Raw genomic sequence first — 25,339 nt, forward strand, 5'->3', positions numbered from 1 at the left:
GTGTGTGCGTGCGTGTATGTCATGGTGTACATGTGGTGGTCAGAGGACAAATGTCCAGGGTAGCGTTCTACCTCGTTTTGAGGCTGGGTCTTTCATTCTCATTGTTCACCAGGCTAGCTGGTCCACCAGTGTCTGGGAAATCATCCTGTCCCTCCCTCCCACCTTGTCGTGGTATGCTGGGATGACAGAAAAGTGCCACCTTGCTAATTTGGATTTATAAGAGTGGGTTTGATTATGTGTGTAATATTTTGCCTCAATCTTTCTACTATTTATTTTGGTTGATGCTGTGCATACAGACAGACTACCTTCCAGCTACACTGGTGGTAGTTCTTACTGCCTCTTCCAGGGTTTGTTTAACAATGATACTGATTTGGGGTATTCTTTTCTTTCTTTTTTTTTTACTTGTTCAACCATGCTTATTGCTACTCTATTCACAATAGCTAGGAAATGGAACCAGCCTAGATGTCCCTCAACTGATGAGTGGATAATAAAGATGTGGCACATTTATACAGTGGCATTCTACTCAGCGGTAAGGAAAAACGAAGTTATGAAATTTGCAGGAAATGGATGGATCTAGAAAGGATTATACTTAGTGAGGTAATCCAGGCCCATAAAGCCAAATGTCACATGTTCTGTCTCTCATGTGGATCCTAGCTACAAATGATTGGACTACAATGTGAGTAGGAATAAGACTCAGTAGCAGAGGCCAGCAAGCTAGAAAGGGGATATAAAGGGAATAGAAAGGGAGGGAGAGGGAACTTAATAGGATGGTATTGTATATATGTAAGTAGAACAGATTACTGGGGGGCGGAAAGGCCTAAGTAAGGTCAGGAAAAAGAGATTGAGTAAAGGAAAGGTGGAGGGAGGGTAATCAAGATCTAAGAGGATATGAATAAGTCATACGGAAACCTACTTTTTTGGACACAGTCACACCCACAAGCCCTAGATTGTTACTAGAAAATTGTCAGTGCCAGGGATGGGAGACCTTCTAGTGAGTTGTTGGCCATGGAGGTCACTGATGCCCCAAAACATGACAGGCCATTGCTGGGGCTCTTGGTTGCCTACTAGTAATAGATGGTAAGACCCTGTATTAGTCAGGGTTCTCTAGAGGAACAGAACTACTAGAATGAATTATATTAAAAAGGGAATTTATTGGATTAGCTTACATAGTCAGATAGCAGTTACAGGCCCGAGAATCAAGGAACCCGGTAGTGGTTCATTCCTCGTGACCAGATGCCTCAGCAGTCCTAATCCGACACTGCAGATGGCAACGTAAGGCCTGGAGGCTTCCTGAGGAGCCATGGGTCTTCAATCCATGCTGGAAGGCAGCAAGCAGCCCCAGCAGCCAAGTGGAGGGAAGGGCTGATTTGGGGTATTCTTATAAGTCCTGGAGTTTGGGGGTTCTAGTTTGTCTGTGTTTTGTAGATAAATGACTGTGATTGAAATGAAGACCTTAGCTTCTCACTGTGAAACAACGGCAGGTGTCACAGATGACTCCCTCTGGTGTGGGTGAGGGGGCCTCTGTGGGAAGACCCTCTCTGCCCCTCATTGGTGAGATGCACCTGCCTACTGGGTCCTGCTCCTTTCCAGTTAGGCATCTGGGCTGGGAGCCCCTGTGGCAGGGACCAGAGGACTCACTGTCACAGCACGTAGGTGTAGAGCACTCAGCGTGCTTGCTCTGCATGGCACTGTGGTCCTGGCACTTGAGTGTGACACATGCCAGGTCACCTAAGCACAGGATTGCTTGAATTTCTGCCAAGGGATAATTGTCTCATCAGCACTTCCATTCTGAGCTCAAGACCCACATAGTAGAAAGCAGATCTCTTCTGTGACTCCTGTTATTTTTGTGTGGAAGTAGAGCTTAAAAGTGCAGAACAGGACCTTGCTTCTGGGGCTGTGGTCCAGTGGTTCACACTTATCTCTGGCCTGGAGTGTGAAGATGCTCTTCAGAGACCACGGGCTGCCTGTAACTTTATAGCAGAGCTTCTCACCATCCTCCCCATGCTGGACCCGAGGACAGAGAACAAGCTGTGATGTCCCTGCAGTGAAGCATAGTCTGGAAGCTGGTGCCGTTGTCCACAGGGTGACTGCTGTCAGCAGAGCTCCAGAGTGGCAGGAAGACCTCACAAGAGTACAGCCATCATGTGTGAAAAGCCAGGAATCCTGGGACCCAGGGAAACTGATCTGAAGGTGGATTAAGAAGGGAGTCCAGGAGCCAAGCCCAGTGAGGTCACCAAGGGCAAAGGCTCTGCCAGCATGGCCATGCCCTTCCCAAGCTACCCAGAAAGTTCCCTTACAGAAAGACACATTCCACATTCAAACAGACATGACACAGGGAGCTGGGCAGTGTGATAGGGGTGTTTGACCTGGACAATGACCAGAGTGGCTCAACCTCATCCTGGGCGCCTCCCCATGGAGGGCAGACTGCTAGAGCAATGTCCAGGGGCAGTGCCAGAGGACCTGGATGCCTTGGAGACATCCAAGTTGAAAGAGCATTGATCTGTGTTAGAATGTGTGACATTAAAATGGTGACTCAAGTTGGGCGTGGTGGAGCCCACCTTTAATCCCAGCACTGTGGAAGCAGAGGTAGGAAGATCCCGATGAGTTCAAAGACAGCCTGATACTATATAGAGAATTCCAGGTCAGCCCTGGGCTAGAGCAAGGCCATACCTTGAAAAACCAAAAAAAAAAAAAAAAAAAAAAAAAGTGAGTCAAGTTTAATTACAAAAAAATCATTAACTGAATTTTGGCTTGAGATTAGGACAGAATTTCCAACAATTCCTGTAATGGCCCTAAACATGCTTCATCTTTTGCTACATATTTATGAGAATTGGCATTCTTATAAAAATATCAGTCAACTTAAAAACCCTGAAGATGCTCTGTCTCCTGCCATATCAAATATTCAGTCGAGACTTAATTGTTCATGAAAACATGAGCAAATCTTGGTGTGTAAGTTGGATTTCATCCTTATATGCCAAAGAATTTTTTAAAATTTCTTTGTGATTGATTATCACCAAGTGTTTAATTTATGGCCAGGGATTGTGAGTTGAAGCCACTTTGCTTCCACACAGCTCCTCCAAATGGGTCTTGCCAGTCCTGACCTATGGCCACACACCTTGTTTGCTTCTATGGAGAAAATGCCCAAACCTCAGCATATTGTGAAGCATTTCTGTCACTCAGGAGGGCTGAGGTTGCCCTGTGCAGTGGGGCCTCCCTTTCTGTGCATTCGAGAGAGAGGGAAGTACCGTGGCCAGACCCATCTTGCCCCGCGTTCTGGAGCGGCTGCACCGGGTGAGTAGTGCGGTGTCCAGCGCGCCCAGGGAGGGTCAGCTCCTGCCGGGCTGCAGGGTGGGTGGTGTACAGAGCTCCTCTCCTTAAAAAGCTATGGGGGGGGGTGGCTGGAGAGATGGCTAACTGGTTCAGGTGCTTGCCTGCAAAGCCTAATGACCAGTGTTCAATTCCCTACTACCCGCATAAAGCCAGATGCACAAAGTGCCACATGCATCTAGAGTTCTTTTGCAGTGGCTGAAGATCCTGGTGTGCTCATTCTCTGTTTCTCTGTCTTTGCTTGATCTTTCTTTGCAAATTAAAAAAAAAAAAGCTACAGAGGCAAGAGGAGGCAGGGAAAAGGGAAACAAAAACAATATGTTTGCAAAATGCTGTATGAATTCTTTGTCCTAAAGCAGATTGAAAAGAAAGACCTGGAGAGATGGCAGACGAGGGGCAGAACATGTGACAGTGCGAACCTGTGTGAGGGCAGGAACTGCACTGAGGAAGGAGAAAGCTGTCCTTGCCATCCTGCCACTGTAGCAGCCCTGACCTGGTTTGGAATCTCCTTCACAGAACCTTGGGTACCACCGGTGATGTTATTGGGGTGATCATGGGTGGCCACAGCTCTTCTTCAGTTGTCAGCCATGAGCTGCAAGACTGAAATGGAAGTGTGGTGATTTGAACATTGAATGTCCACCAGAGCCTCAAGTGTTTATGATTAAGCTTCCTACCTCTTCCCCAATTAGTGGAGACGTTGGGAGGTGGAGCCTTGCTGGAGGAGGGGTTCCCTGAGGGCTGACCTTGAGGCTTATTAGTCCAGCTTACTGGACTACCTCCCTCTTGCTGCTTCCTACTGCTGTGAGAAGATGTGACACCCCAACTGCCTGCTCTGCCATGCTTCCCCGCCATGATGAAACGTCTCAGAACTGTTAGCCTGCTTCTGGCTAGGTGTTTTGCTCTAGCAAAGAGAAGGTAACTGCTACAAAAAGGAAGGCCCAGTGTGCCTGTGCCTGACAGACATTGCCCACACCATGAGTGCTCCTTTTGACAATGTCAGTGGAGGCCAGGAGCCCTTTCCAGAGAATGCTCTGGAGCTGACACTGATAGTCTCCTCCCAGGATAGTCCAGTCATTAAAAAGGAATGGTTCCGTACTGCATGAGTTGACTGGCAATGAAGCCCAGGAAACTGGGTCCCTGGAGCTCAGGATAGATGTGCTCCTTGGGTGTCAACCCTTAGGACCTTATAAACTGTCACATGTGTCAGGGTGGTTTTGTTAGGATGTCCTAGTTGCATCTCTACTGGCATTGCTGGCTACAGCAGTCCACAGGTTTCGTGTCCCCTGGAACATTCTGTGGTGATCTCAGCTGTGTATGGATCCTGGGTGCCCAGCTCCCCTCACATGAGCTTTGAGGCCCTTTACCTGAGGTAGGATATCAGTCTGGCCCCACTGGGCTCCCTGTGGGTTGCCCACCCATCTGGGACCATGCTGAGTGCCCACTCCCAGAGCTCATAGCAGGGAAGGCCGAGTAGAGTTCAAACCCTCTGGGACTGGCTGTGTTACCCTGGAGATCCCAGCACAGTGAGGGTGTCAGAGAGGGGAGCAGGAGGGGTGCGTTCTGTGATAGGCATTGCACCAGGGTTGTTCTTGTGGGAAAATCATTCCCCAGCATGGACAGCCCAGTGTCCGGGGAGAGTGACCTGCATCCACACAAGGGATTCTTGGATCCTGTGCTGAATGAGCTGAAAATACATGTTGCTTGTGTGCAGAGGGAAACTGGGGAAACTTCATGTGCCTGTCTGCAGGGGAAGCTGTGAGGAAGTACAAAAGTGTAGTGCAGAAACGGGCCCCCCCCCCAATGCACCACCCTCTAGATGGCTTGAGGATTTGGAATTGGTTGTGATTTCAGTTATTTGGGGGTGGGAGTGGATCATGAAAGGTGTTGGGGGTGACGTGTCATGGATCCCTTAGCTGGTGGCTGAGTGTGTGCAGTTCCAAACCTGTTCTTCCCACAGGTGAGCAGTGTGGAGGCCAGCCTGGAGAGCATTCAACTCTGTGATCCCAAGCTGACTGTTAGCACAAGTTCACTGCTCAGGTTAATTTCAGCATCAGAGTACAGACTACAGCTTTGCTTCAGCATGTCCCCATTGTTTAAAACAATTTTGTACGGTAGACCATGCAAAGTGCCCTTTAGTTAGATTTCTGTAGAACTCATTTTTCTTTTTCTCTTTTTAATGTCGGAGATTTGCTCAAGGTCCTTTGAGAGGCAATAAAACAGAGCATTGTTATACATGAGGCAGTGTCTGTATGTTCAAATCACTAGAACTGAAATCCCAGTGGAGAAGGGAGGACAGGCTCTGCGCATCCCACTGGAGCACCAAGCAGGATCCAGCAGGGTGGGGACCAGCCTCTGTGAACCCAGTTTCCACCCACCCTGTTGAAGGGTCAGGAGTGTGGACTCTCTTCCCTGGCTGTGGCCTGTTCATGAGGTACTCAGCAAAATCCTCTAGTACCTTTAAATTGGTTCGAAATTTTCATAGACAGTGTCACCTCTTTTTATCCAATTTCCAGCCTGCCTTTGCTGTGTTTGGCTGCTGTCTGACTATAAGGAGCTTGTTGCCACCTCGAGGGGAAAACTAGGGATATTTGTTCTTTTTGTTTGTTTGTTTTGTTTTTATTATTTTTATTTATTTATTTGAGAGTGGCAGACAGAGAGAGAAAGAGGCAAATAGAGAGAGAAAGAATGGGCATGCCAGGGCCTCCACTGCAGACAAAGGGCCTCCACTGCAGACAAACTCCAGATGCGTGTGCCCCCTTGTGCATCTGGCTAACGTGGGTCCTGGGGAATCATGCCTCGAACTGGGATCCTTAGGCTTCACAGGCAAGCGCTTAACCTCTAAGCCATCTCTCCAGCCCAAGGGATACTTGTTCTTGAAGAAGAAAAGTCTGTTTTTCCCACTGACTCGTGCTGAAGTGGGTCTTCACAGTCCAGGAGCTTGCACAGTCAGGAACAGGGGCGTCCCTGCCCCAGAACACTGTCGCAGGGCCAGAAGTGGGTGCTGAGCAGCAGCTTTCAACAGCTCTCCACAGCTGTCATTCCAGCAAGGCAATAGGTACGGGCTGGTGTACCTGACATGTCTGACATGCAAGTCTGGGGTATCTGAGGAGCTTAAATACCAGTTAAAACAATTTTTGGGGAGCCGGGCGTGGTGGCACATGCCTTTAATCCCAGCACTTGGGAGGCAGAGGTAGGAGGATTACCGTGAGTTCGAGGCCACCCTGAGACTCTTTATTGAATTCCAGGTCACCCTGGTCTAGAGTGAGACCCTACTTCCAAAAACAACAACAATGACAAAAAACAGCTTTTGGGGGTGGTCTTACAGTGGTAGCAACAAAGACATTCATGCACTTGTGTCTGTAAACTCACACGGGCACCTCTTCCTACTCTCCAACACCAGTGGATCATTATCACAAATGATTTTACCCAGCATGGAGGTCTTCCCTTTCTGGTTACACTTAGGAGACCATGCTTACTGCTTTTGCTTAAACAGGTGACTATCTAAGTGACTGCTCATGTCACTCCTCAAGTCAGCTCATGACACTTTTACTTAGGTGGTACCGTTCTTTACAAAATGTCACCATAAGCTAATGCTAAGAAAGCAAAATCATTGTCTGTTAGGGAAGTGCCTTCTCTCACTCTGGTCCATGCCAATGGGATGATTTCAGGTTGAGCAAGTATTTGAAGGTGTGTTTGCTTGCGTGGCTCATACACATTTGAAAAATGTCACAGTGCCAATAAAATTCATCTCTCATGGCCAAGGGAGGTGAGCCAGTAAGTCAAGTGCTCCCTGTGCAAGTGTGAGGACCTGAGTCCAGCACCCTGGGCCCATGTAAGAAGCTAGGTACTGTGTGTTCCAGTGTTGGGAGATAGACAGGAGGACCCCCAGGGCCTGCCTAGTAGCTTGTCTCACTGAATCAGCGAGCTCTAGGTTCAGGAAGAGACCTTGTCTCGTCTCAAAAATAAAGTGGATGGGCTGGAGAGATGGCTTAGCGGTTAAGGCGCTTGCCTGCAAAGCCCAAGGACCCAGGTTCAATCTCTCTCTAGAATCCACGTAAGCCAAATGCACAAAGGTGAGGCAAGCACAAGGTCGCACCTGTACGGTAGGTGGCGCAAGCATCTGGAGTTCTACTACAGTGGCTAAGGCCCTGGTGTGCCAGTTCTCTTTCTTGCTCTTGCTCTTTCTAGATATAAAAATAAAAAATAAAGTGGAGAGCAATAGAAGACACTGGTTGTTGACCTCTAGCCTCTGTTTGCATGTGTACACATGTGCATACATCCTTACATGTATACATGCATGCACAGCACACAGACATCCACACGAAAAATATTCCTACCCATGTGCTTCTCCTGAGTACTGCACCAGCAGCCCTGAGTGTTGACAAGAGAATTGAAAGCTTTTGCGCACCCCATATGCCCTCTCCCCACAGCTGAGCTACAGTAACCTGGGAGTGCTTGGCCTGTCACAGGCTGGCTCCTTCCTGGTGCCCTCGTTTCTCAGAGAACCCAGACACAAGCTCTGTCAGCAGGCTTTTGTGTTTGAATGGTGAACTGGGGGTAAAACGTTTTGCAGCTTTTTTACTGGAAATGTAAGGCTTCACAGAGTGAGGGATCACTGATTGAACTCGGAAGTAAGAAAGGTTTCAAATTCTATTTTGACCTCTTCATATTTGTCTAGGAGCCACTGAGGGCTTTCTTGGAACATAGCTCTATTATTTCTAATGAAACTTTTTGTTGTTTTTTTGTAAAACTGAGACCCAAGGTACAAAAGCTTGGGTGACAGAAACTTTCATCCCAGACAAATTAGTCCGCTAGGAATCTGGGAGGGGAGCTGCTGGAATAATCCACCCAGTTATCTCCATAAACAAGACCTTGGGCTGTTTTGAAATGAGTCACTGCTGAGTTCTGGAGTGAGCCAAGTGCTCACAGCGGCAGTCTGTAGGGACTCTGTAGGCAGAACCATGGCTGCGTCCAGAGCCATTGTCTCTGCTTGTGTCCCTGGCCTGGGAGGACTGTGTCACCCTGACTCCTCATACTGTAGGGGTGTGCCCTTTTCACACCAGGATGCAGTTGCCCCTGGCTCATCCTGTGTGCTTGATGCAATCACTTGCAGAGGGCAGATGCACTTGGAATAGGAAGATAAATTTACTCTACTGCTTTCTGGCAGGTCAGCTAGCATTGAGTGATTGGAAAAGAAAGTGAGTTTGGTGACCAGTCATTGGTTCATAGCCCAGGGGCTCTGCAGGGTAATAGGTGGGTTTCCTGCCATTTGTGCACCTGAGAGTCCATGGGAGTTAGAGCTCCAGACACACTTTGTGCACAAGTCCATACCATTCATCAGCAGCCTTCTAGACTTGCCTCGGTGAGGGGACATGTGAGAGGAGTGCAGTTTTACAGACTGTGCTGACATGTTCTAGTCATGTTTTCTTTTGTCTTCTTGTAGAACTTATGAGAACGCTATAGGTACACTCTGGAGTAAGGATGCTCAGTTAGACAATGGATTCAAAGTTGTTCTACTTGATGCACACAGTGACTTTCTGTTCCCTTTTGACTGTTGATACTCTGGTCCTAGAGGAAGGTTTGAGTTATTCCCCCCTCTTACTGTCCCTTACTGAGAACCCCCACTGCCATCCCAGGCTCTGGAATGAGCCGAACAACTTTATTTTTGTGTGAAGAATGGGGTTCCACCATCCCGTCCCCCTGGCCGGGTCTCACTCAGGGGACTCTGTTTCTTTCTCAACTGAAAGCACTGTGTAGAAAGCTGGTCAGCTCAGTAAACATGCATTAAATACTTCCTTGGTGGTTGCAGGAATGCTGTTCGTGTGATACCTGGTAGAGCCCAGCCAGCTCGGTCTAGAGAGCATGAGCAGAGGACCTGCAGAGGAGGAAGGCTCTCAGAACACACGCAAGGACAGTGTGCGCTCGAGAATGACCGCAGCCACAGCCCGCGTTGACTGGGGAGTTGTCAGCACCTGGGGGGAAGGCCACAGGCCCACACAAACCTGCCCCATCCAGGCAGCAGGGCCGTGCTATGGCGTGGGGGCTGCAATGCGGTCTCCTGTGACAGAGGCCCCTGCCGACTCCCTGTTGACCCAGAGCTTTGGAGAAAGAATAGCCCCTAGTTGGGCAGCCTCAAACCAGGAGTGTCCTGGTAGTCTCTGGCTACCAGAGACAAAGATTCCAGAAATCTTATTCCTATTCCTCCCCCGACACACACACACAACTTCCAGATAGGAGCATCGCTTTTCCTGAGCTTCCCTTCCCCAGCCAGAGTCCTCTCCTTCCAGCTGCCACATCCTAGCAAACCCATCGCCATCTCCTGCCCTAGCTCTCATCTCTCCCTTCTCCCGTTTTCCGCTTAAAATGTGCCCTCACCTGCGAGCGAGGCCACAGCAGCCATCCCCTGACGTCACCAGAAGCGGGAACACTGCGGGGTGAGAAGGAAGGACGCCCTTGCTCGGTGGTGATGAAGACCTCTCAGACATTAAAGGTGGAGGGGCCAAGTGGTCTCTACAAGGACTCAGGGGTGGCCAGGGGTTGGAGGAGGGGCATCTTTCTCTGTACACAGCCTGCCACCCACCTGGGAGAGAAATACATCTGTTTAGGTGTGTGTGAGCGTGTGTGCTTAGGTGCATGTGTATGAGTGTGTCTGCTTAGGTCTTACAAGTAAGCAGTCCTGCCTCTCTGGGTGGTGTTAGTGCAAGCTGTCACATTCCATTCCTGCCTGTGTCTGTGAGAAATCAGTCCTTCCTCCATGGAAGGAGGTGGACCGGTGCCTCCTTCTGCCATCGGAAGTGTCTGGCTCCATATGGGAAAAGTTTAAGCAATAATTCCCTTGAGCCATTTCAATACCAGGACTTGCTGATTTATCTATAACATCCATAGCTAGCTACCTTTGCATGGTGAGCTGGGCACACACATGTGGATTCTGTACTTCCAAGGGTAGCACTAGAGTCCAGGCTGGACCCTGTGTGCTCAGCTGGGCCAGAATCCCACCCTGGGCTGGAAGGCCAGGCGCTTTCCAGACTATGGAAGGGCTGATGGCCCTGACACGCCTCCTTTCAGGACGAAGCCCCTCCCTGCACCCGCCCACTCCCCCGTGCTTCAGGGCCAGTGAGGTGCCGCTCAGAGCATCTCCCGCCTCCCCAGCCAGGACGCACATTCACAGTCAGGAAGAGAAGTGGAAATGGAGCAGGAATTCCTGTGGGGTTTATTTAGCCAGCAGCTCCACATTCAACTGGGAAGTCGTCTTCTCATTCAGTGTTCACGACACGAGGAAGCAGGCTAAGCTGTGTGTCCTGCTCAGCATTATGAAAGTAGCTGGATGGCCTGGCCACACTCTAGTTACCAGGCTTGAAGTTGAGTTAAATGTGAAAACTTGCAGAAATCTTATGGGAAAGGGATAGCAGCGATTTCTTGGCCAGCTAATGTTTTTAAAAGTTCAAAGTATAATAAGAAAAATATGTCACCCTGTGGGAAGAAAGGGCTGGAAGTTGAACCTAGGATCTGTATCAATTGCCTTGATGATAGCAACTCCAAGCAATGCTCTTGAATGTTCCACATCCTCCCCAGACACCCACAAGCCCACCCCCACCACTGCTTTGGATAGCCTGCTGGTGAAAGCCATTTTGAGACTGGATTCTAGTTTCCCATGAGCACACTCTGACCTTAGCCCCTGAGGAAGATCCAAGGGCATGGACACCCATCTCAAAGGGGGTTTGTGCTACGGTTCCCAGGCTGTCATTTCTAGGACAGAGGAGCAATTTGGACATTTAGGAGCAGGCGATGGCAGTGTGGTTTTGCCTTTCAACAGTAGCACAAGCCATCTGTGTGCTGATGTGATGACGAGGCAGAGCTGGTGACTGGAGCCAGGAGCATGGCAGGCCACTGCTCTGAGTGGGGGACCTGGGAGTGGAGCCCTGAGGTGCCTTCCTGCTCTGCTCGAGTCTGCTGCTCCCACACAGCACACGTGATGGCCATTCTTTTTTAATGAATCCTCTCTTCTGAGCACTGGCTTACATTGAAAAGTTTAACCAGAGTGTCAGTCTACATGAGTAAGTGGCTGAGGCACATGGTACCTCCACATATGCATTCGGCCTTCTGTGAGAACTTACAGTTTAGCAGTCTTATTTTACTGTCTGCTTCTGTGCCGACAAGAGTGAAGGCATTCAGAGTTCATGCTGTTAATAGAGCCCCATGGACTGGTGCCATCGCTTCACTCCAGAGCTGATGGAGGGCTCTTGCAGCTGTTGCCAGGACACTAGCCTGTTTCCCACAAGGTCAGGCATTATGGGAGGTGCTGGCCCATCGTTGTATACCTCCATAGCCAGATCTGACCTTTGGATACAGGAGACGATAAATTTCCACTCTGTAGTTCAGGGTGGCATCCTCCTTGGGTGGGTTTGCTGGGGTTCAGTCTGCCTTCTCTAGTATAAACAGATCCTGAGGGGTGGGGTCTGACAACCAGAGTTGGCCTCATGGGGGCACAGTTCATCATCTCAGTGTGACTCACACACCTTGAAGTTCTATGCATGTGTTCTGTGAAACCTCAGGCTAGGATGGATTCTTCAAAGTGTTTCTAATGTCATTTTCTTGAACTTGAACATTTGTGTATACTGTAAATAATCACCTCAGGGTTATAGGAGGTTATCACCTCATCTTCACTGTACATAGGGAAGCTCTCAGAAGGATGGTGAGGTCAGGTGCATAGCACTCTGAGCACTAATGTGGGCAGGGCTCCAGCATGTGGCTGTGGGGCACACCCGACCCATTCTGCCAAGTGCTCATTGGTTCCTATACAGATGATTACTGGATAAATACAGTGTGCCAAGCCCTTTGCTGAGGAGAAAGTGACGCATGAGAGAATGAACAGACATCAATAGAATGTACTGTCCCATGGAAGGTTCTGTGAACACCGACCCTGACACTGTGTTTCATCCATGCATGCCCCAGTGTCTCCTGGGAGGGTTTCATCCATGCATACCCCAGTATCTCCAGGGATGGGTTATTCATGCATACCCCAGTCTCCTGGGAGGGTTTCATCCATGCATACCCCAGTGTCTCCTGGGAGGGTTTCATCCATGCATTCCCCATTTTCTCCTCAGAGCAGTTTCAGGGCATAGGAAGAAAGGAGCTCAGTGAAATGTAATCGGGACCATTTTAACCAGCCACATTCTTCATGGCCCTAATGTGAAATTTTAGTCTTGGTCATAGTGCTGGTGGCAAGGCCAGGAAGTGCTGGTCTCAGGGGTGAGTTGTGTTGTGAGATACTATGAAGATATGTTGTGCTATGGAAGCAAATATGGCTTGTCAGCTGGCTCAAAGGTCTTCATTTGTCTTGGGATGGGAAGGCTGTCCTATGGCTCCTGTAATTTCAGCATCCAGCCCCTTCTGTCCGAGTTTTCCCTTTGTGCCATGTTCCCAGCTCTGACAGTGTGCAGGCCGGGGGAGGGGGCACAGCGCTGGGAGGGCACTGGAAATGCAGTCATTTTGTGTTTTTCTCTTTTTGCCAAATGTTTTATGACCTTTTAACATGTTAACTAAATTGACTTAGAAGTGTGGACAGACAAGGAGGGAAATACAGGGGAAGGAAGAAAAGGAAAAAGAGGGAGGGGGAAGGTGGGAAGAAAAGAACAAAAAAAAAAAAAGGAAGCTACTTAGTTACCAACTCCTTTGCATGGGGATTTTGTGCAAAAGTTTTCAACAAATCCAAAGAAAGATGAAGCTGCTCATAGGTACTGAAATCATTCAAGCTTAATTCTGAAACCCGTGGCTGGTTTTACCTGGATCCTGCCTGTGTGGGTAGGAGAAGTTGTGTGCACAGCCAAAGCAGTGAGGCCACACCTCCTCGGGCGCTCTGCTCACCTGACTGGCCTTGCCCCCCCAGGAAGGCACACATGCTCTGCTTCTAGAGAAAACTAAAAAGGGAGCAACAGCCTAGTGTCTGAAGAGGCAACACTCTTCATTGTCCCGCACCCGGGAACCTCCTTCCCACAAGGCCCTCCTGCAGAGAATAGTACGAACCTGGCTACCATGCGGCAGAAGTGACCGCGTTGCTGGGATGCATGACTACTGAATGTACAGGAAGCGACTGAACTTCCCATCCAGCAAGCGACTTAAGAGAACCGCATGCCACACCCTTGTCTGGTTAGTTGTAGTAGACCACAGACCTCGATTTTATTGTCACAGAAAATTTTGTTGGTCATGTTCCATATTCTAGGACGATGCCACCCACTTCCCCAGGGCAAAACCTGTGGTGCACTGGCGCCTCCCTGGGGAAGTATGCACCCACCGCTGGCTGCCCGCGCACTTGTCATTCCCCTCTGTGCCCTACTTGGAAATTCCAGGCTGCTGCACCAGCGAATCTTGGCTGTCACATGTGAAAATTCTAATAGCTTTAAAAATATGCTCACCAATTAGTAGTTTTTCTTCTCATCCACAAATTCTGTTTTCCCGTTTGGCCTCCATCAACTTTTCTTCCTTGCAGCAAGTTACCCCATCTTATTTTTCAAAATGCAGAATTAACTTTGCCCCAACTTTTGGTTATATTTTTATTAGCTGAATGGAATGTGATGGTGGTGGGGAAGCCTTGGGAACCACATAGACAGTTGGAGAGGTGGCTTCATGGATGTGGACAGTTGGAGAAGTGGCTTCATGGACAAGGACAGTTGGAGAGGTGTCTTCATGGACTTGGACAGTTGGAGAGGTGGCTTCATTGGCGTGGACAGTTGAGAGATGGCTTTATGGATGTGGACAATTGGAGAGATGGCTTCGTGGACATGACAGTTGAGAGGTGGCTTCATTGGTGTGGACAGTTGAGAGGTAGCTTTGTGGATGTAAACAGTTGGAGAGGTGGCTTCCTGGATTTGGACAGTTGAGAGATGGCTTCATGGACATAGACAGTCGGGAGGTGGCTTCATTGGTGTGGACAGTTGAGAGGTGGCTTCGTGGACATAGACAGTTGGAGAAGTGGCTTTGTGGACATGGAAATGGACAGTTGAGAGGAGGCTTCACGGATGTGGACAGTTGAGAGGTGTCTTCATGGACATGGACAGTTGAGAGAGGTGGCTTCATGGATGTGGACAATTGGAGAGGTGGCTTTGTGGACGTGGACAGTTGAGAGGTGGTTTCATGGATGTAGACAGTTGAGAGGTGGCATCATGGATGTGGACAGTTGAGAGGTGGCTTCATGGACAAGGACAATTGGAGAGGTGTCTTCATGGACATGGACAGTTGGAGAGGTGGCTTCCTGGATGTGGAGAATTGGAGAGGTGGCTTCGTGGACATGACAGTTGAGAGGTGGCTTCATTAGCATGGACAGTTGAGAGGTGGCTTTGTGGATGTAAACAGTTGGAGAGGTGGCTTCCTGGATTTGGACAGTTGAGAGGTGGCTTTGTGGTTGTAAACAGTTGGAGAGGTGGCTTCATGGATGTAGACAGTTAAGAGGTGGCTTTGTGGACGTGGACAGTTGGTGCCACATTTTCCTACATAACAGATTGGTCATCTTGATTGGTTTTATATTTCTGGAGAAGATAAGAAAACAAAGAGTCTGCCATGGCCCAGGAGTCAGCTAGCATATGGTCCTTACACAACAGTGCATCATGGGAAAATGAACCACTTATGTTCTTGACTGTGACTTTAACATCCTGGTGATTGTATTGCTGCCTTCTAGGCAGGCTGATGAGTGAAGGGCTTGGGGCCTTAGCCGATAACTGGTCTTAAGCCTCTGGGAGCCTGCGTATGTGTGGCTGTCCCACTCTTGCTTGGTGGCTGTGTGTGTGGGAAAGAGACCCCTGCATGTGTGGCTGACCCATTCTTGCTCAGTGGCTCTGTGTGTGGTTGGGAGACCCCGCATGTGTGGCTGTCCCACTCCTGCTCGGTGGCTCTGTGTGTGGTTGGGAGACCCCGCATGCGTGGCTGTCCCACTCCCGCTTGGTGGCTCTGTGTGTGGTTGGGAGACCCCGCATGCATGGCTGTCCCACTCCGCTCGGTGGCTCTGTGTGTGGTTGGGAGACCCCGCATGCGTGGCTGTCCCACTCCCGCTTGGTGGCTCTGTGTGTGGTTGGGAGACCCCGCATGCATGGCTGTCCCACTCCGCTCGGTGGCTCTGTGTGTGGTTGGGAGACCCCGCATGTGTGGCTGTCCCACGCTGCTCGGTGGCTCTGTGTGTGGTTGGGAGACCCCGCATGCGTGGCTGTCCCACTCCCGCTTGGTGACTCTGTGTGTGGTTGGGAGACCCCGCATGCGTGGCTGTCCCACTCCGCTCGGTGGCTCTGTGTGTGGTTGGGAGACCCCGCATGTGTGGCTGTCCCACTCCGCTCGGTGGCTCTGTGTGTGGTTGGGAGACCCCGCATGTGTGGCTGTCCCACTCCCGCTCGGTGGCTCTGTGTGTGGTTGGGAGACCCCGCATGTGTGGCTGTCCCACTCCGCTCGGTGGCTCTGTGTGTGGTTGGGAGACCCCGCATGTGTGGCTGTCCCACTCCGCTCGGTGGCTCTGTGTGTGGTTGGGAGACCCCGCATGTGTGGCTGTCCCACTCCGCTCGGTGGCTCTGTGTGTGGTTGGGAGACCCCGCATGTGTGGCTGTCCCACTCCGCTCGGTGGCTCTGTGTGTGGTTGGGAGACCCCGCATGTGTGGCTGTCCCACTCCCGCTCGGTGGCTCTGTGTGTGGTTGGGAGACCCCACATGTGTGGCTGTCCCACTCCGCTCGGTGGCTCTGTGTGTGGTTGGGAGACCCCACATGCGTGGCTGTCCCACTCCGCTCGGTGGCTCTGTGTGTGGTTGGGAGACCCCACATGTGTGGCTGTCCCACTCCCGCTCGGTGGCTCTGTGTGTGGTTGGGAGACCCCACATGTGTGGCTGTCCCACTCCGCTCGGTGGCTCTGTGTGTGGTTGGGAGACCCCGCATGTGTGGCTGTCCCACTCCCGCTCGGTGGCTCTGTGTGTGGTTGGGAGACCCCACATGTGTGGCTGTCCCACTCCGCTCGGTGGCTCTGTGTGTGGTTGGGAGACCCCGCATGCGTGGCTGTCCCACTCCGCTCGGTGGCTCTGTGTGTGGTTGGGAGACCCCACATGTGTGGCTGTCCCACTCCGCTCGGTGGCTCTGTGTGTGGTTGGGAGACCCCGCATGTGTGGCTGTCCCACTCCCGCTCGGTGGCTCTGTGTGTGGTTGGGAGACCCCGCATGTGTGGCTGTCCCACTCCGCTCGGTGGCTGTGTGTGTGGTTGGGAGACCCCGCATGTGTGGCTGTCCCACTCCGCTCGGTGGCTGTGTGTGTGGTTGGGAGACCCCGCATGCATGGCTGTCCCACTCCGCTCGGTGGCTCTGTGTGTGGTTGGGAGACCCCGCATGTGTGGATTCCATCTTCCCGTCACTCCCATGATCCCAGCTTGCAGAGTCCCATTTGCATACAGTGGGAGTCATGAAGCTACCCACACGCCAGGCTCTTGGAAGGATGGAAGGGAAAAAATCTTGAATAGAACAGACAATGGACTGAAAAGATGGAGACAGTTAGAAAAACAGAAAAATGTGTAGCAGGAAGAGTCATTTCATCTTAAAATTCCAAATCAGCAGGGGCTGGGGAGAGGAGAAGAGTGAGATTTGCTTAGCGAGTAAGATGTCACACTTGCCTCTGTGACCCTCGTGGTCCTGCCCTCAGCTCTTTACTTGCTGCCACCGTGGTCCAAGAGTCCACTTTATCCTGCTGAAGGGGAAAGTTGGCCCTGAGCCCCAGGCCTGCCTGCCGTGCATGTGTGCGTGCCCCTCTGGACCACTCCTGTGGGCGGTCACACAGGCGGTGACCAGATCACCGAGGTACCCGAGTGTCACCTTTGGTTTTGTCCTGCTTTTCTCATTTGTTCCCTTCCGCTGGCTTCTCTCCCTCCTGTGATTCTATGGCAGCCTTGTTCTTCAGTAAACCATCCTTGTTTCGCCCAGTGTCCTGCCTGTGCCCAGCCCAGCTGCTGCTGGGTTCCATATCCCCGATTCCATGCAGCCCTTAAAGGAGAGGAGACTGTAGAAGTGGGCTCCCGAGGAAATTACCACCTCTGAGTCTTGTGTGGAAAGAAGTGACAGAGGAAGTCAGACACATTTCCTAGGGGCTGTTTTGGGGTGTCTTCCTCTTAGCTGTTTCTTATGTAGCTCAGCACCTCACTTACATGAGGAGATAACACCTCCTTTCCCAGCTTTCCACTGCCTTTCTCTATCTTTCTCCTTTTCTGGGGATTGATCTAACGCCCCCCTGGCATGCTAGAAGCACTCCACTGTGCTACACAGCCAGCCCTTTCCCACTTCCAAGGGCTGGGCATTAGAGCAGGAAACTCGTGATGGGGATCATTGCGAGCCTGTGGAGGTTTTATAGAGGTGAAGGGCTCATTCTCCTGTGGAGAAATCTTGTTCCCAGGCTGCAGATGATCTCATGTAACTCTGCTCCTGAGATGTAACCCAGAGGCTGGCGAGGAAGTGCTCTCTGCACTCTCTGTGGCAGAAACGTCTGGGAGGAGGGAGTTAGCAAAAGAAGACTAAGCCATCTGCCTTCCACAAAACGCTTCCCATGTGGGAATCTGTCCATGCCTCCCAGCACAGCAGTTGGACGCTGAGTGAAGCAAGGTGCCCTCTGGTACCCTTCTGATCCCTCACTGCCCTGTTTTAACCCCACACTGCTCTGCATGGAGTAGGTTTCACTGAAATTGTGTTCAGATTTCCCTGAGGTACTGGTAAGGCTCAATAAGTGGGAATCCCTGGGGGAAGTGACTATAATGGAAGGCTCACATGCTGGCAAACAGTCCCTGACACAGCCAAGATAAGTGAGGCCTGAGGCTCTGGGGTGTCACATCTTTCACCAACTCCCTCGCCTCCTGCTGTGCTGGAAGTCCCCAGCATAGCCAGCTCGACCAGCTTCAGGGGAAGGAGAATCACAGGGGATTCAGAAGGGTCCCTGACGTACACAGGCCTCACCGCGTGTCACTGCTCTCTTGCAGGAAGAAGGCATCGTGAAGGAAATTGACATTAGCCACCATGTGAAAGAGGGCTTTGAGAAGGCAGACCCTTCCCAGTTTGAGCTGCTGAAGGTGTTAGGACAAGGGTCCTATGGCAAGGTGAGTTCATCGGCTCGGCTCCGGTTGGCTCTCACTTCTGAACTTAAAGGGCACGTGGGCTGAGCCTGGCAGAATGCAGGTGGTCTTCATATGGCATGGCCTACGTTAGCTGAGCCTGTGCATCTTAGAATTGTGGCTGCCCTGGTCTAGCTGTAATCCCATGCTGTGGAGGATAGCACCAGGCCACCCATCCTTGGGAGCCACTGTCCATCTGCTCCCTCCTTCAGTGGCCTCCAGCTTGTGCTTCATTGCCAAGATCTTAAAGCCAGTGAGTCTTAAAGTATATTCTTAACAACGCTGTTTCACAGGGAAAGACAGAAGAATATGCAGTAAAAGGAAATTGGTATACTCTGGATTGGCCAAGTCAACAGTCACGGGGGACTCAGGAAGGCAGGGTATTACAGCCCAGCTCCACTCTCCACCTCCGGGGTCAGTTACATAGTAGTTTTGTCCCTTGGAGCCTCAGGTCCCTCACCTGGAACAATGAGAATAACATAACTTATTTTTCGTGTATTAAGTAAGTCTGAAATTCCATCTGGAACTTGCACACTAGAGGTGCTCGTTTCCTTTCTTCCCCTGAAGATCATAGCAACAAAAGCTGACTTTCTTCCCAGGGATGCGTGACCCGCTGCGTGTCGTCGAGCCTCTCTGTTAAGGCTCTAGGCCCTCCTCCAGTGCAGTTCGCCTTTCTCTAAGACACCCTTGACCCTGACAGCTAGATGGAAAGACGGGCAGATAGACAAGTGCCGACTGATTCCCAGAACATAAGGGCCAGAAATACTGTACGAGGCGGGCAGCCCTGCTCTTTAAGTGACTGCTCTGTGGTGCACGTGTGGCTCATCAAACCTGAGCCTGCGGAGGGTGGGCCGCACTCTGACTTGAATGTGGGGTTCATCATATGCTAAGTTCTTGGGGACATCTTCCTGGACACATTGACTTGATTGTTTGCAGAACTTACCTTCTGGTGTGTTTATGAGGTAAATGTCACCTTCTTTTCTCTACATGGTGACCTGATAAGAACATGTGTTTATACTGATACAAGTATTGCCATTTGGGGCCTCCAAAAATGACTGTTTAATAGGGTTCACGTGCCGTTTATGGAAGTACCGAAGTGAAGATCTTGGTCTCTCGTGATGTAAATTGCCGGTACTAAAAACAGAAGACGGAGCCTGTGTGGTGGCAGGGGAGGAAGCATGAAAGGGGTAATTCTTTTACTAAGAGCAAGATTTGAAAAGATACAGGGTTCTTTCCCTTTTCCACCATAAAAAGGCATTGTCCACAGATTGTCTCATGAGAGTGAAGTCTCCCATGGAAGCCCATTCTTTTAGAACTGTCTTCCCCACTCCAGGACACACAGACAGGCTGGAAAGGCTGCTGAGGGCTGTAGTTACCTGGCTTCACTACCAGGGGACTCTGGTTACATTGTGGTTCCCATAGTCCCATCCTAACTTAGCACTACAATGCCTAGGATCCAAGAGGATGGGACACTTTCTGAGCTCCACAGAGGCATGTCCAAAGCTCAGGTCTCTGGTCAACAGCCTACCCAAACAAAAGCCAACCTGAGCATCCCTTGCTCAGGAATGAGTATTAAAAGTGTAGGAGAGGGCCTGGGGTTACAGCTCAGTCTAGCATGCATGAAGACTTGGGTTCAGTCCTTAGCACCCCATGGCCATGTGCGGTGATACTCCTAGGACTTTGGAGGTGGACACAAGAGGATCAGAAACTTGAGGCCATCCTCAGCTACATAATGAGTTTGAGTCCAGCCTGAAGTACATGAGATTCTGTCTCAAAAAATACACACATATGCACACATATGTATATAAGTTGTAAAGGCTATAGAGATAGCTTGGTCAGTCAATTGCTGTGCAACAGTAGGGACTGTGGCAGCAGCTAAGGAGGTCACAAATGCACGTGTGTCTGTCTACCTGGGATTCTTCATAAGAGAAACATGCGTGACAGCCTGGAGAGTCAGCCCTGTGTCCAGCCCTCCCCCAAACTATGATGTTCTTGCTCTGTAACCAAAATCACCATGTGTTTAGGCAGTCGGGCCCCTGCGCTTGTCACAGGCAAATGCAGGGCAATCACTTGGCATCTTGAGGAAGGTCGTGTGGACTATCTCCACTCCTGCCTCAGCCCCACTCAGCAAAGGCCTGCTGAGACTGGATGTCAGGGCCTCCTAGGGCAGGCATGGCCCCGAAGCCCTGACCACAGCATTGGTCACTGCTGCCAATCACTGGGTCCACTGTCCCTTCATTTTCTTGAGCAACTAAAGACACTATGACAAGGAAAGGAACGAAGGGTCTGCCATGCCAGAGGGTGCTCCATGAGTGTCCCTGTGGCTGTCATGGAACCTCAGCTACGTGGCCTGTGACTAAGGCTCCCAGTGGCTTGTGCCACAAGCTATACTGCACCCCAGGGGGGGCAGTTCCGGCAGCAGAGTTCCTTCATGCAGCAGTTGATGATCTGTCTCGGTCCCCAGGCCAGGGCCCCCCAGACTGCCAGTACCCTCGGCCCAGAGCTTGGGCCAGATGCGCACCCAGGAAGAGTGGGGTCCCGGCGTTGCAGTACTGAGTGGGTGGGAGACAGTCTCTGGTTCCTATGACCACTGCAGTGATGCTGGGGAGCAGGTACAGGGTGAGAGGAAGCTGCATAAGACAGCTTTCACCGCCAAAAGAAAGGCAACCTAGCTGGATGTGGTGGCACATGCCTCTAACCCCAGCACTCGGGAGGCAGAGGTAGGAGGGTCGCTGTGAGTTCAAGGCCACCCTGAGACACATAGTGAATTCCAGGTTAGCCTGCACTGGAGCAAGACCCTACCTTGTAAAACCAAAACAAAAGAGAGAGAAAGGTAATGTAAACATGGAGTTGGGAAATGCATGAGGTGTGGCAGCATGTTCAAATGCTGCATGGGGTGGAATGGACCCACTGCTCTGGGCAGAGAGACTGCAGGCACCACCTCCTCCCAGAGTGACCCTGCCTCCTCCATCTTGCCCAGCTCCCCATGGTGGAGAGAAAGACCAGCACCGGGCAGAAGTCTCATCCTTTTGCTTTACAGTGTCCTGAGGTGACAAGTTGTGAGTCCCACATTCTGAGAAGGACACAAACCAGCATCTTAAAAATGCCCTTGCTTTCCTGTCACTGAATGGTGGCGTTACAGGAGCGGGTCTCTGAATGACTTCCTGTGGGGTGTGGGCAGCCCGGTTGATTTAGGCCTCGGAGCTTCCCGCAGACCACCGGTCTGTTGGAACTCTGAGAGTGTGAGCAGTGTTGCTAAGAGAATCAGGTAGGGATTGTGCAAGATTATGGTGATCCTGAGGGTTTGAGGTGGCTGCACATGGCTGCATCTGCCACAATACTGGGGTCCCTACAGACTGCGCATGCTGAGCTCCTGTGGAAGCCAGTCTGCCAGTGGGATGGGCAGCACGTGACACTTGTCTGTTAGAGTGCGGCAACCACATTTGCTAGAACTTTTAGCTGCTTTGGGGCCAATTTTAGTGTACCAGAAGGGGTGATAGGAGTTTGGGAATGAAATCACACCATGGGACCTTACACTGCAGGGGTCCCATAGGAGTTTGGGGGTGAAATCACACCATGGGACCTTACACTGCAGGGGTCCCATAGGAGTTTGGGGGTGAAGTCACACCATGGGACCTTACACTGCAGGGGTCCCATAGGAGTTTGGGGGTGAAATCACACCATGGGACCTTACACTGCAGGGGTCCCATAGGAGTTTGGGGGTGAAGTCACACCATGGGACCTTACACTGCAGGGGTCTCATAGGAGTTTGGGGGTGAAATCACACCATGGGACCTTACACTGCAGGGGTCTCATAGGAGTTTGGGGGTGAAGTCACACCATGGGACCTTACACTGCAGGGGTCTCATAGGAGTTTGGGAATGAAGTCACACCATGGGACCTTACACTGCAGGGGTCCCATAGGAGTTTGGGGGTGAAATCACACCATGGGACCTTACACTGCAGGGGTCTCATAGGAGTTTGGGGGTGAAATCACACCATGGGACCTTACACTGCAGGGGTCCCATAAGAGTTTGGGGGTGAAATCACACCATGGGACCTTACACTGCAGGGGTCCCATAGGAGTTTGGGGGTGAAATCACACCATGGGACCTTACACTGCAGGGGTCTCATAGGAGTTTGGGGGTGAAGTCACACCATGGGACCTTACACTGCAGGGGTCTCATAGGAGTTTGGGAATGAAGTCACACCATGGGACCTTACACTGCAGGGGTCTCATAGGAGTTTGGGAATGAAGTCACACCATGGGACCTTACACTGCAGGGGTCTCATAGGAGTTTGGGGGTGAAATCACACCATGGGACCTTACACTGCAGGGGTCCCATAAGAGTTTGGGGGTGAAATCACACCATGGGACCTTACACTGCAGGGGTCCCATAGGAGTTTGGGGGTGAAGTCACACCATGGGACCTTACACTGCAGGGGTCTCATAGGAGTTTGGGAATGAAGTCACACCATGGGACCTTACACTGCAGGGGTCCCATAGGAGTTTGGGGGTGAAATCACACCATGGGACCTTACACTGCAGGGGTCTCATAGGAGTTTGGGGGTGAAATCACACCATGGGACCTTACACTGCAGGGGTCCCATAGGAGTTTGGGGGTGAAATCACACCATGGGACCTTACACTGCAGGGGTCCCATAGGACTTTGGGGGTGAAATCACACCATGGGACCTTACACTGCAGGGGTCTCATAGGAGTTTGGGGGTGAAATCACACCATGGGGCCTTACACTGCAGGGGTCTCATAGGAGTTTGGGGGTGAAATCATACCATGGGACCTATTGCAGTCAGGTTCGCATTGCTGGCAGGAATCACTCAACCAAGAGCAGCTTGTGGGAAGAAAGGTTTATTTGGCTTACAGACTCGAGGGGAAGCATCACAATGGCAGGGAAAATGGCAGCATGAGCAGAGGGTGGACATCACCCTCACACCAACATCAGGTGGACAACAGCAACAGGAGAGTGCCAAACACTGACCAGGGGACACTTACTATACTGCCCCGTAAGCCAACAGTGCACCGCCTCCAGGAGGCGCTAATTCCCAAGTCTCCATCAGCTGGGAACCTAGCATTCAGAACACCTGAGTTTATGGGAAACACCTGACTCAAACCCCCACAGGATCTTATACTACAGGGGTTTTATGGAGTTTGGGAATGAAGTCACTCCATGGGACCTTACGCTGCGCAGGTCTCTGGAGTTAGGGAATGCAAGGCCCTTACACTACAGGGAAAAGGGTGGAAAAGGAAAGGTCAGTTCTGGACATTAACCCGCACCCTCTTCAGCTCAGGCATCACCCCTGCGAGGGTAGGCTTATCGTTTTCTCCTTTTATCTTTCCTTATTTGAAGGAGGGAGAGAATGGGCATGCCAGGGCCTCCAGCCACTGCAAATGAACTCCAGACACATGTGCCCCCTTGTACATCTGGCTTATGTGGATGCTGGGGAATTTAACCTGGGTCCTTTGGCTTTGCTGGCAAGTGCCTTCACCACTTAGCCATCTCTGACTATGTCATCACTCCTCTCTGGGCTTGTGAGTCAACTGCACTGTGACAGAATAGAGGTGTTCATCTGTATGCTAGCCAGCATTCCACAAGGGCTCAAGCAATGACGCAGAGCACTATCTTCCACGTGGTGGCTCCGTGACCCAAGCTGTGGGTACATGCAGCTCTGCCCCCACAGATAAGAATGTGTCACAGGTGGCCACCACAGGGAGGTGCATCCAGAGTGCTCAACACTAGCTCCTCAGTGCCCAGCCCTTACTTCCCTTACTATATCAATCACTTCCCATAACTGCTGGGTACCACAGAAACATGGTGGTCCTACAGTCAGTGGCAAGTAAGTCTCATCCCTCCTATGTCCTGCCTGTCCTCCAGGTAGTGGGATGGACACTCAGTGGCTGCTCCTAAGTTCCTGTAGTCTCCCCAGGACCGAGAATGGCTCACTCAGCCTTACTTACTACTGGGACTGCAGCCAGTGCCTCCCAGCTCCTGCCTGCCCAGCACCCATAGGACTGAGAGGCCAGAGCCAGCTTCCCTTGGCTGACCCCAGTTTTATAGTATTAGCAACCAAGTGCAGGCAGATACATTGGGCACCACAGACAGGCTGGGGGAATGGGTGGAATTATATCACATGAATACGAAAACTGTGTCGGGGAAGAACTCAGGAGATTTTCTTCACTGACAAAGAAAGAAAATCATTTCTTTCCATTACAGTCCCCTCTCTCTACTTGCCTAATGGGAGCTCATTCCCCCACACCAAGGAGTGACCTTGACCCAGGAGGACATTTTCTAGACAACAGAGTCCATCCAGGGCTGCAGAACTGTGTGTGGGGTGATGGGGACCTCTGGGTGACTGGCATCTGCATGGTCCTCAGAACACAGGCGGCAGAGCTCAGGCTGCCACCCAGGTCTATACCAAGGCTTGTTTGTCCAGCCTGGGAAAACACACACATTGATGTGCCTCACGTCTCTCAAATATCAGTACCATTCTCAATGACATGGTGTCCCAAGTCATGGAGAACAAGGACCCTGACTTTTGTTCATCTGAGACTTCCTGAGTCCCACAGCATTCCTAGAGCCACTTCCTACCACACAGAACAGGGCTCTTGTCTCCTTCTGTACCCTTGTTGTGTGGGCAGAGGACATGGAATTTTCCAGGGACACTGGATATTCTGTCCTAGAGAGGGATGTGATTACAGTAGGAACCATGGGCAGGAAGGACGGGTAGGGGAATGCTGGGGTCAGGAGGCAGCTAAATTGCTTTCAAGATATGCATGCCGGTGTGGACCTGATGTTCCATCTGTGACCTCCATGATCCTACATCAGGGCATTGTGTCTTCCCACTTCTACCTCTGTTAGGTCTGGAATAGACGCCCAAGCTCTC

General features: G+C 51.1%; 1 protein-coding gene across 3 annotated transcripts in view; it reads left to right on the forward strand.

Annotated features, from left to right (window-relative positions):
• The window catches only part of Rps6ka2 (ribosomal protein S6 kinase A2), a 293,522-nt gene that overhangs the window by 181,454 nt on the left and 86,729 nt on the right, over window positions 1-25,339 (forward strand). For all 3 annotated transcript variants that reach the window (XM_045157977.1, XM_045157978.1, XM_004651084.2), the window contains one exon: window positions 18,305-18,421. In XM_045157977.1, the coding sequence (XP_045013912.1) occupies window positions 18,305-18,421 (117 nt within the window). The remainder of the gene's footprint in view (window positions 1-18,304; window positions 18,422-25,339) is intronic.

The sequence above is a fragment of the Jaculus jaculus genome, chromosome 9 (assembly GCF_020740685.1).
Source record: "Jaculus jaculus isolate mJacJac1 chromosome 9, mJacJac1.mat.Y.cur, whole genome shotgun sequence".
NCBI lineage: Eukaryota > Metazoa > Chordata > Mammalia > Rodentia > Dipodidae > Jaculus > Jaculus jaculus.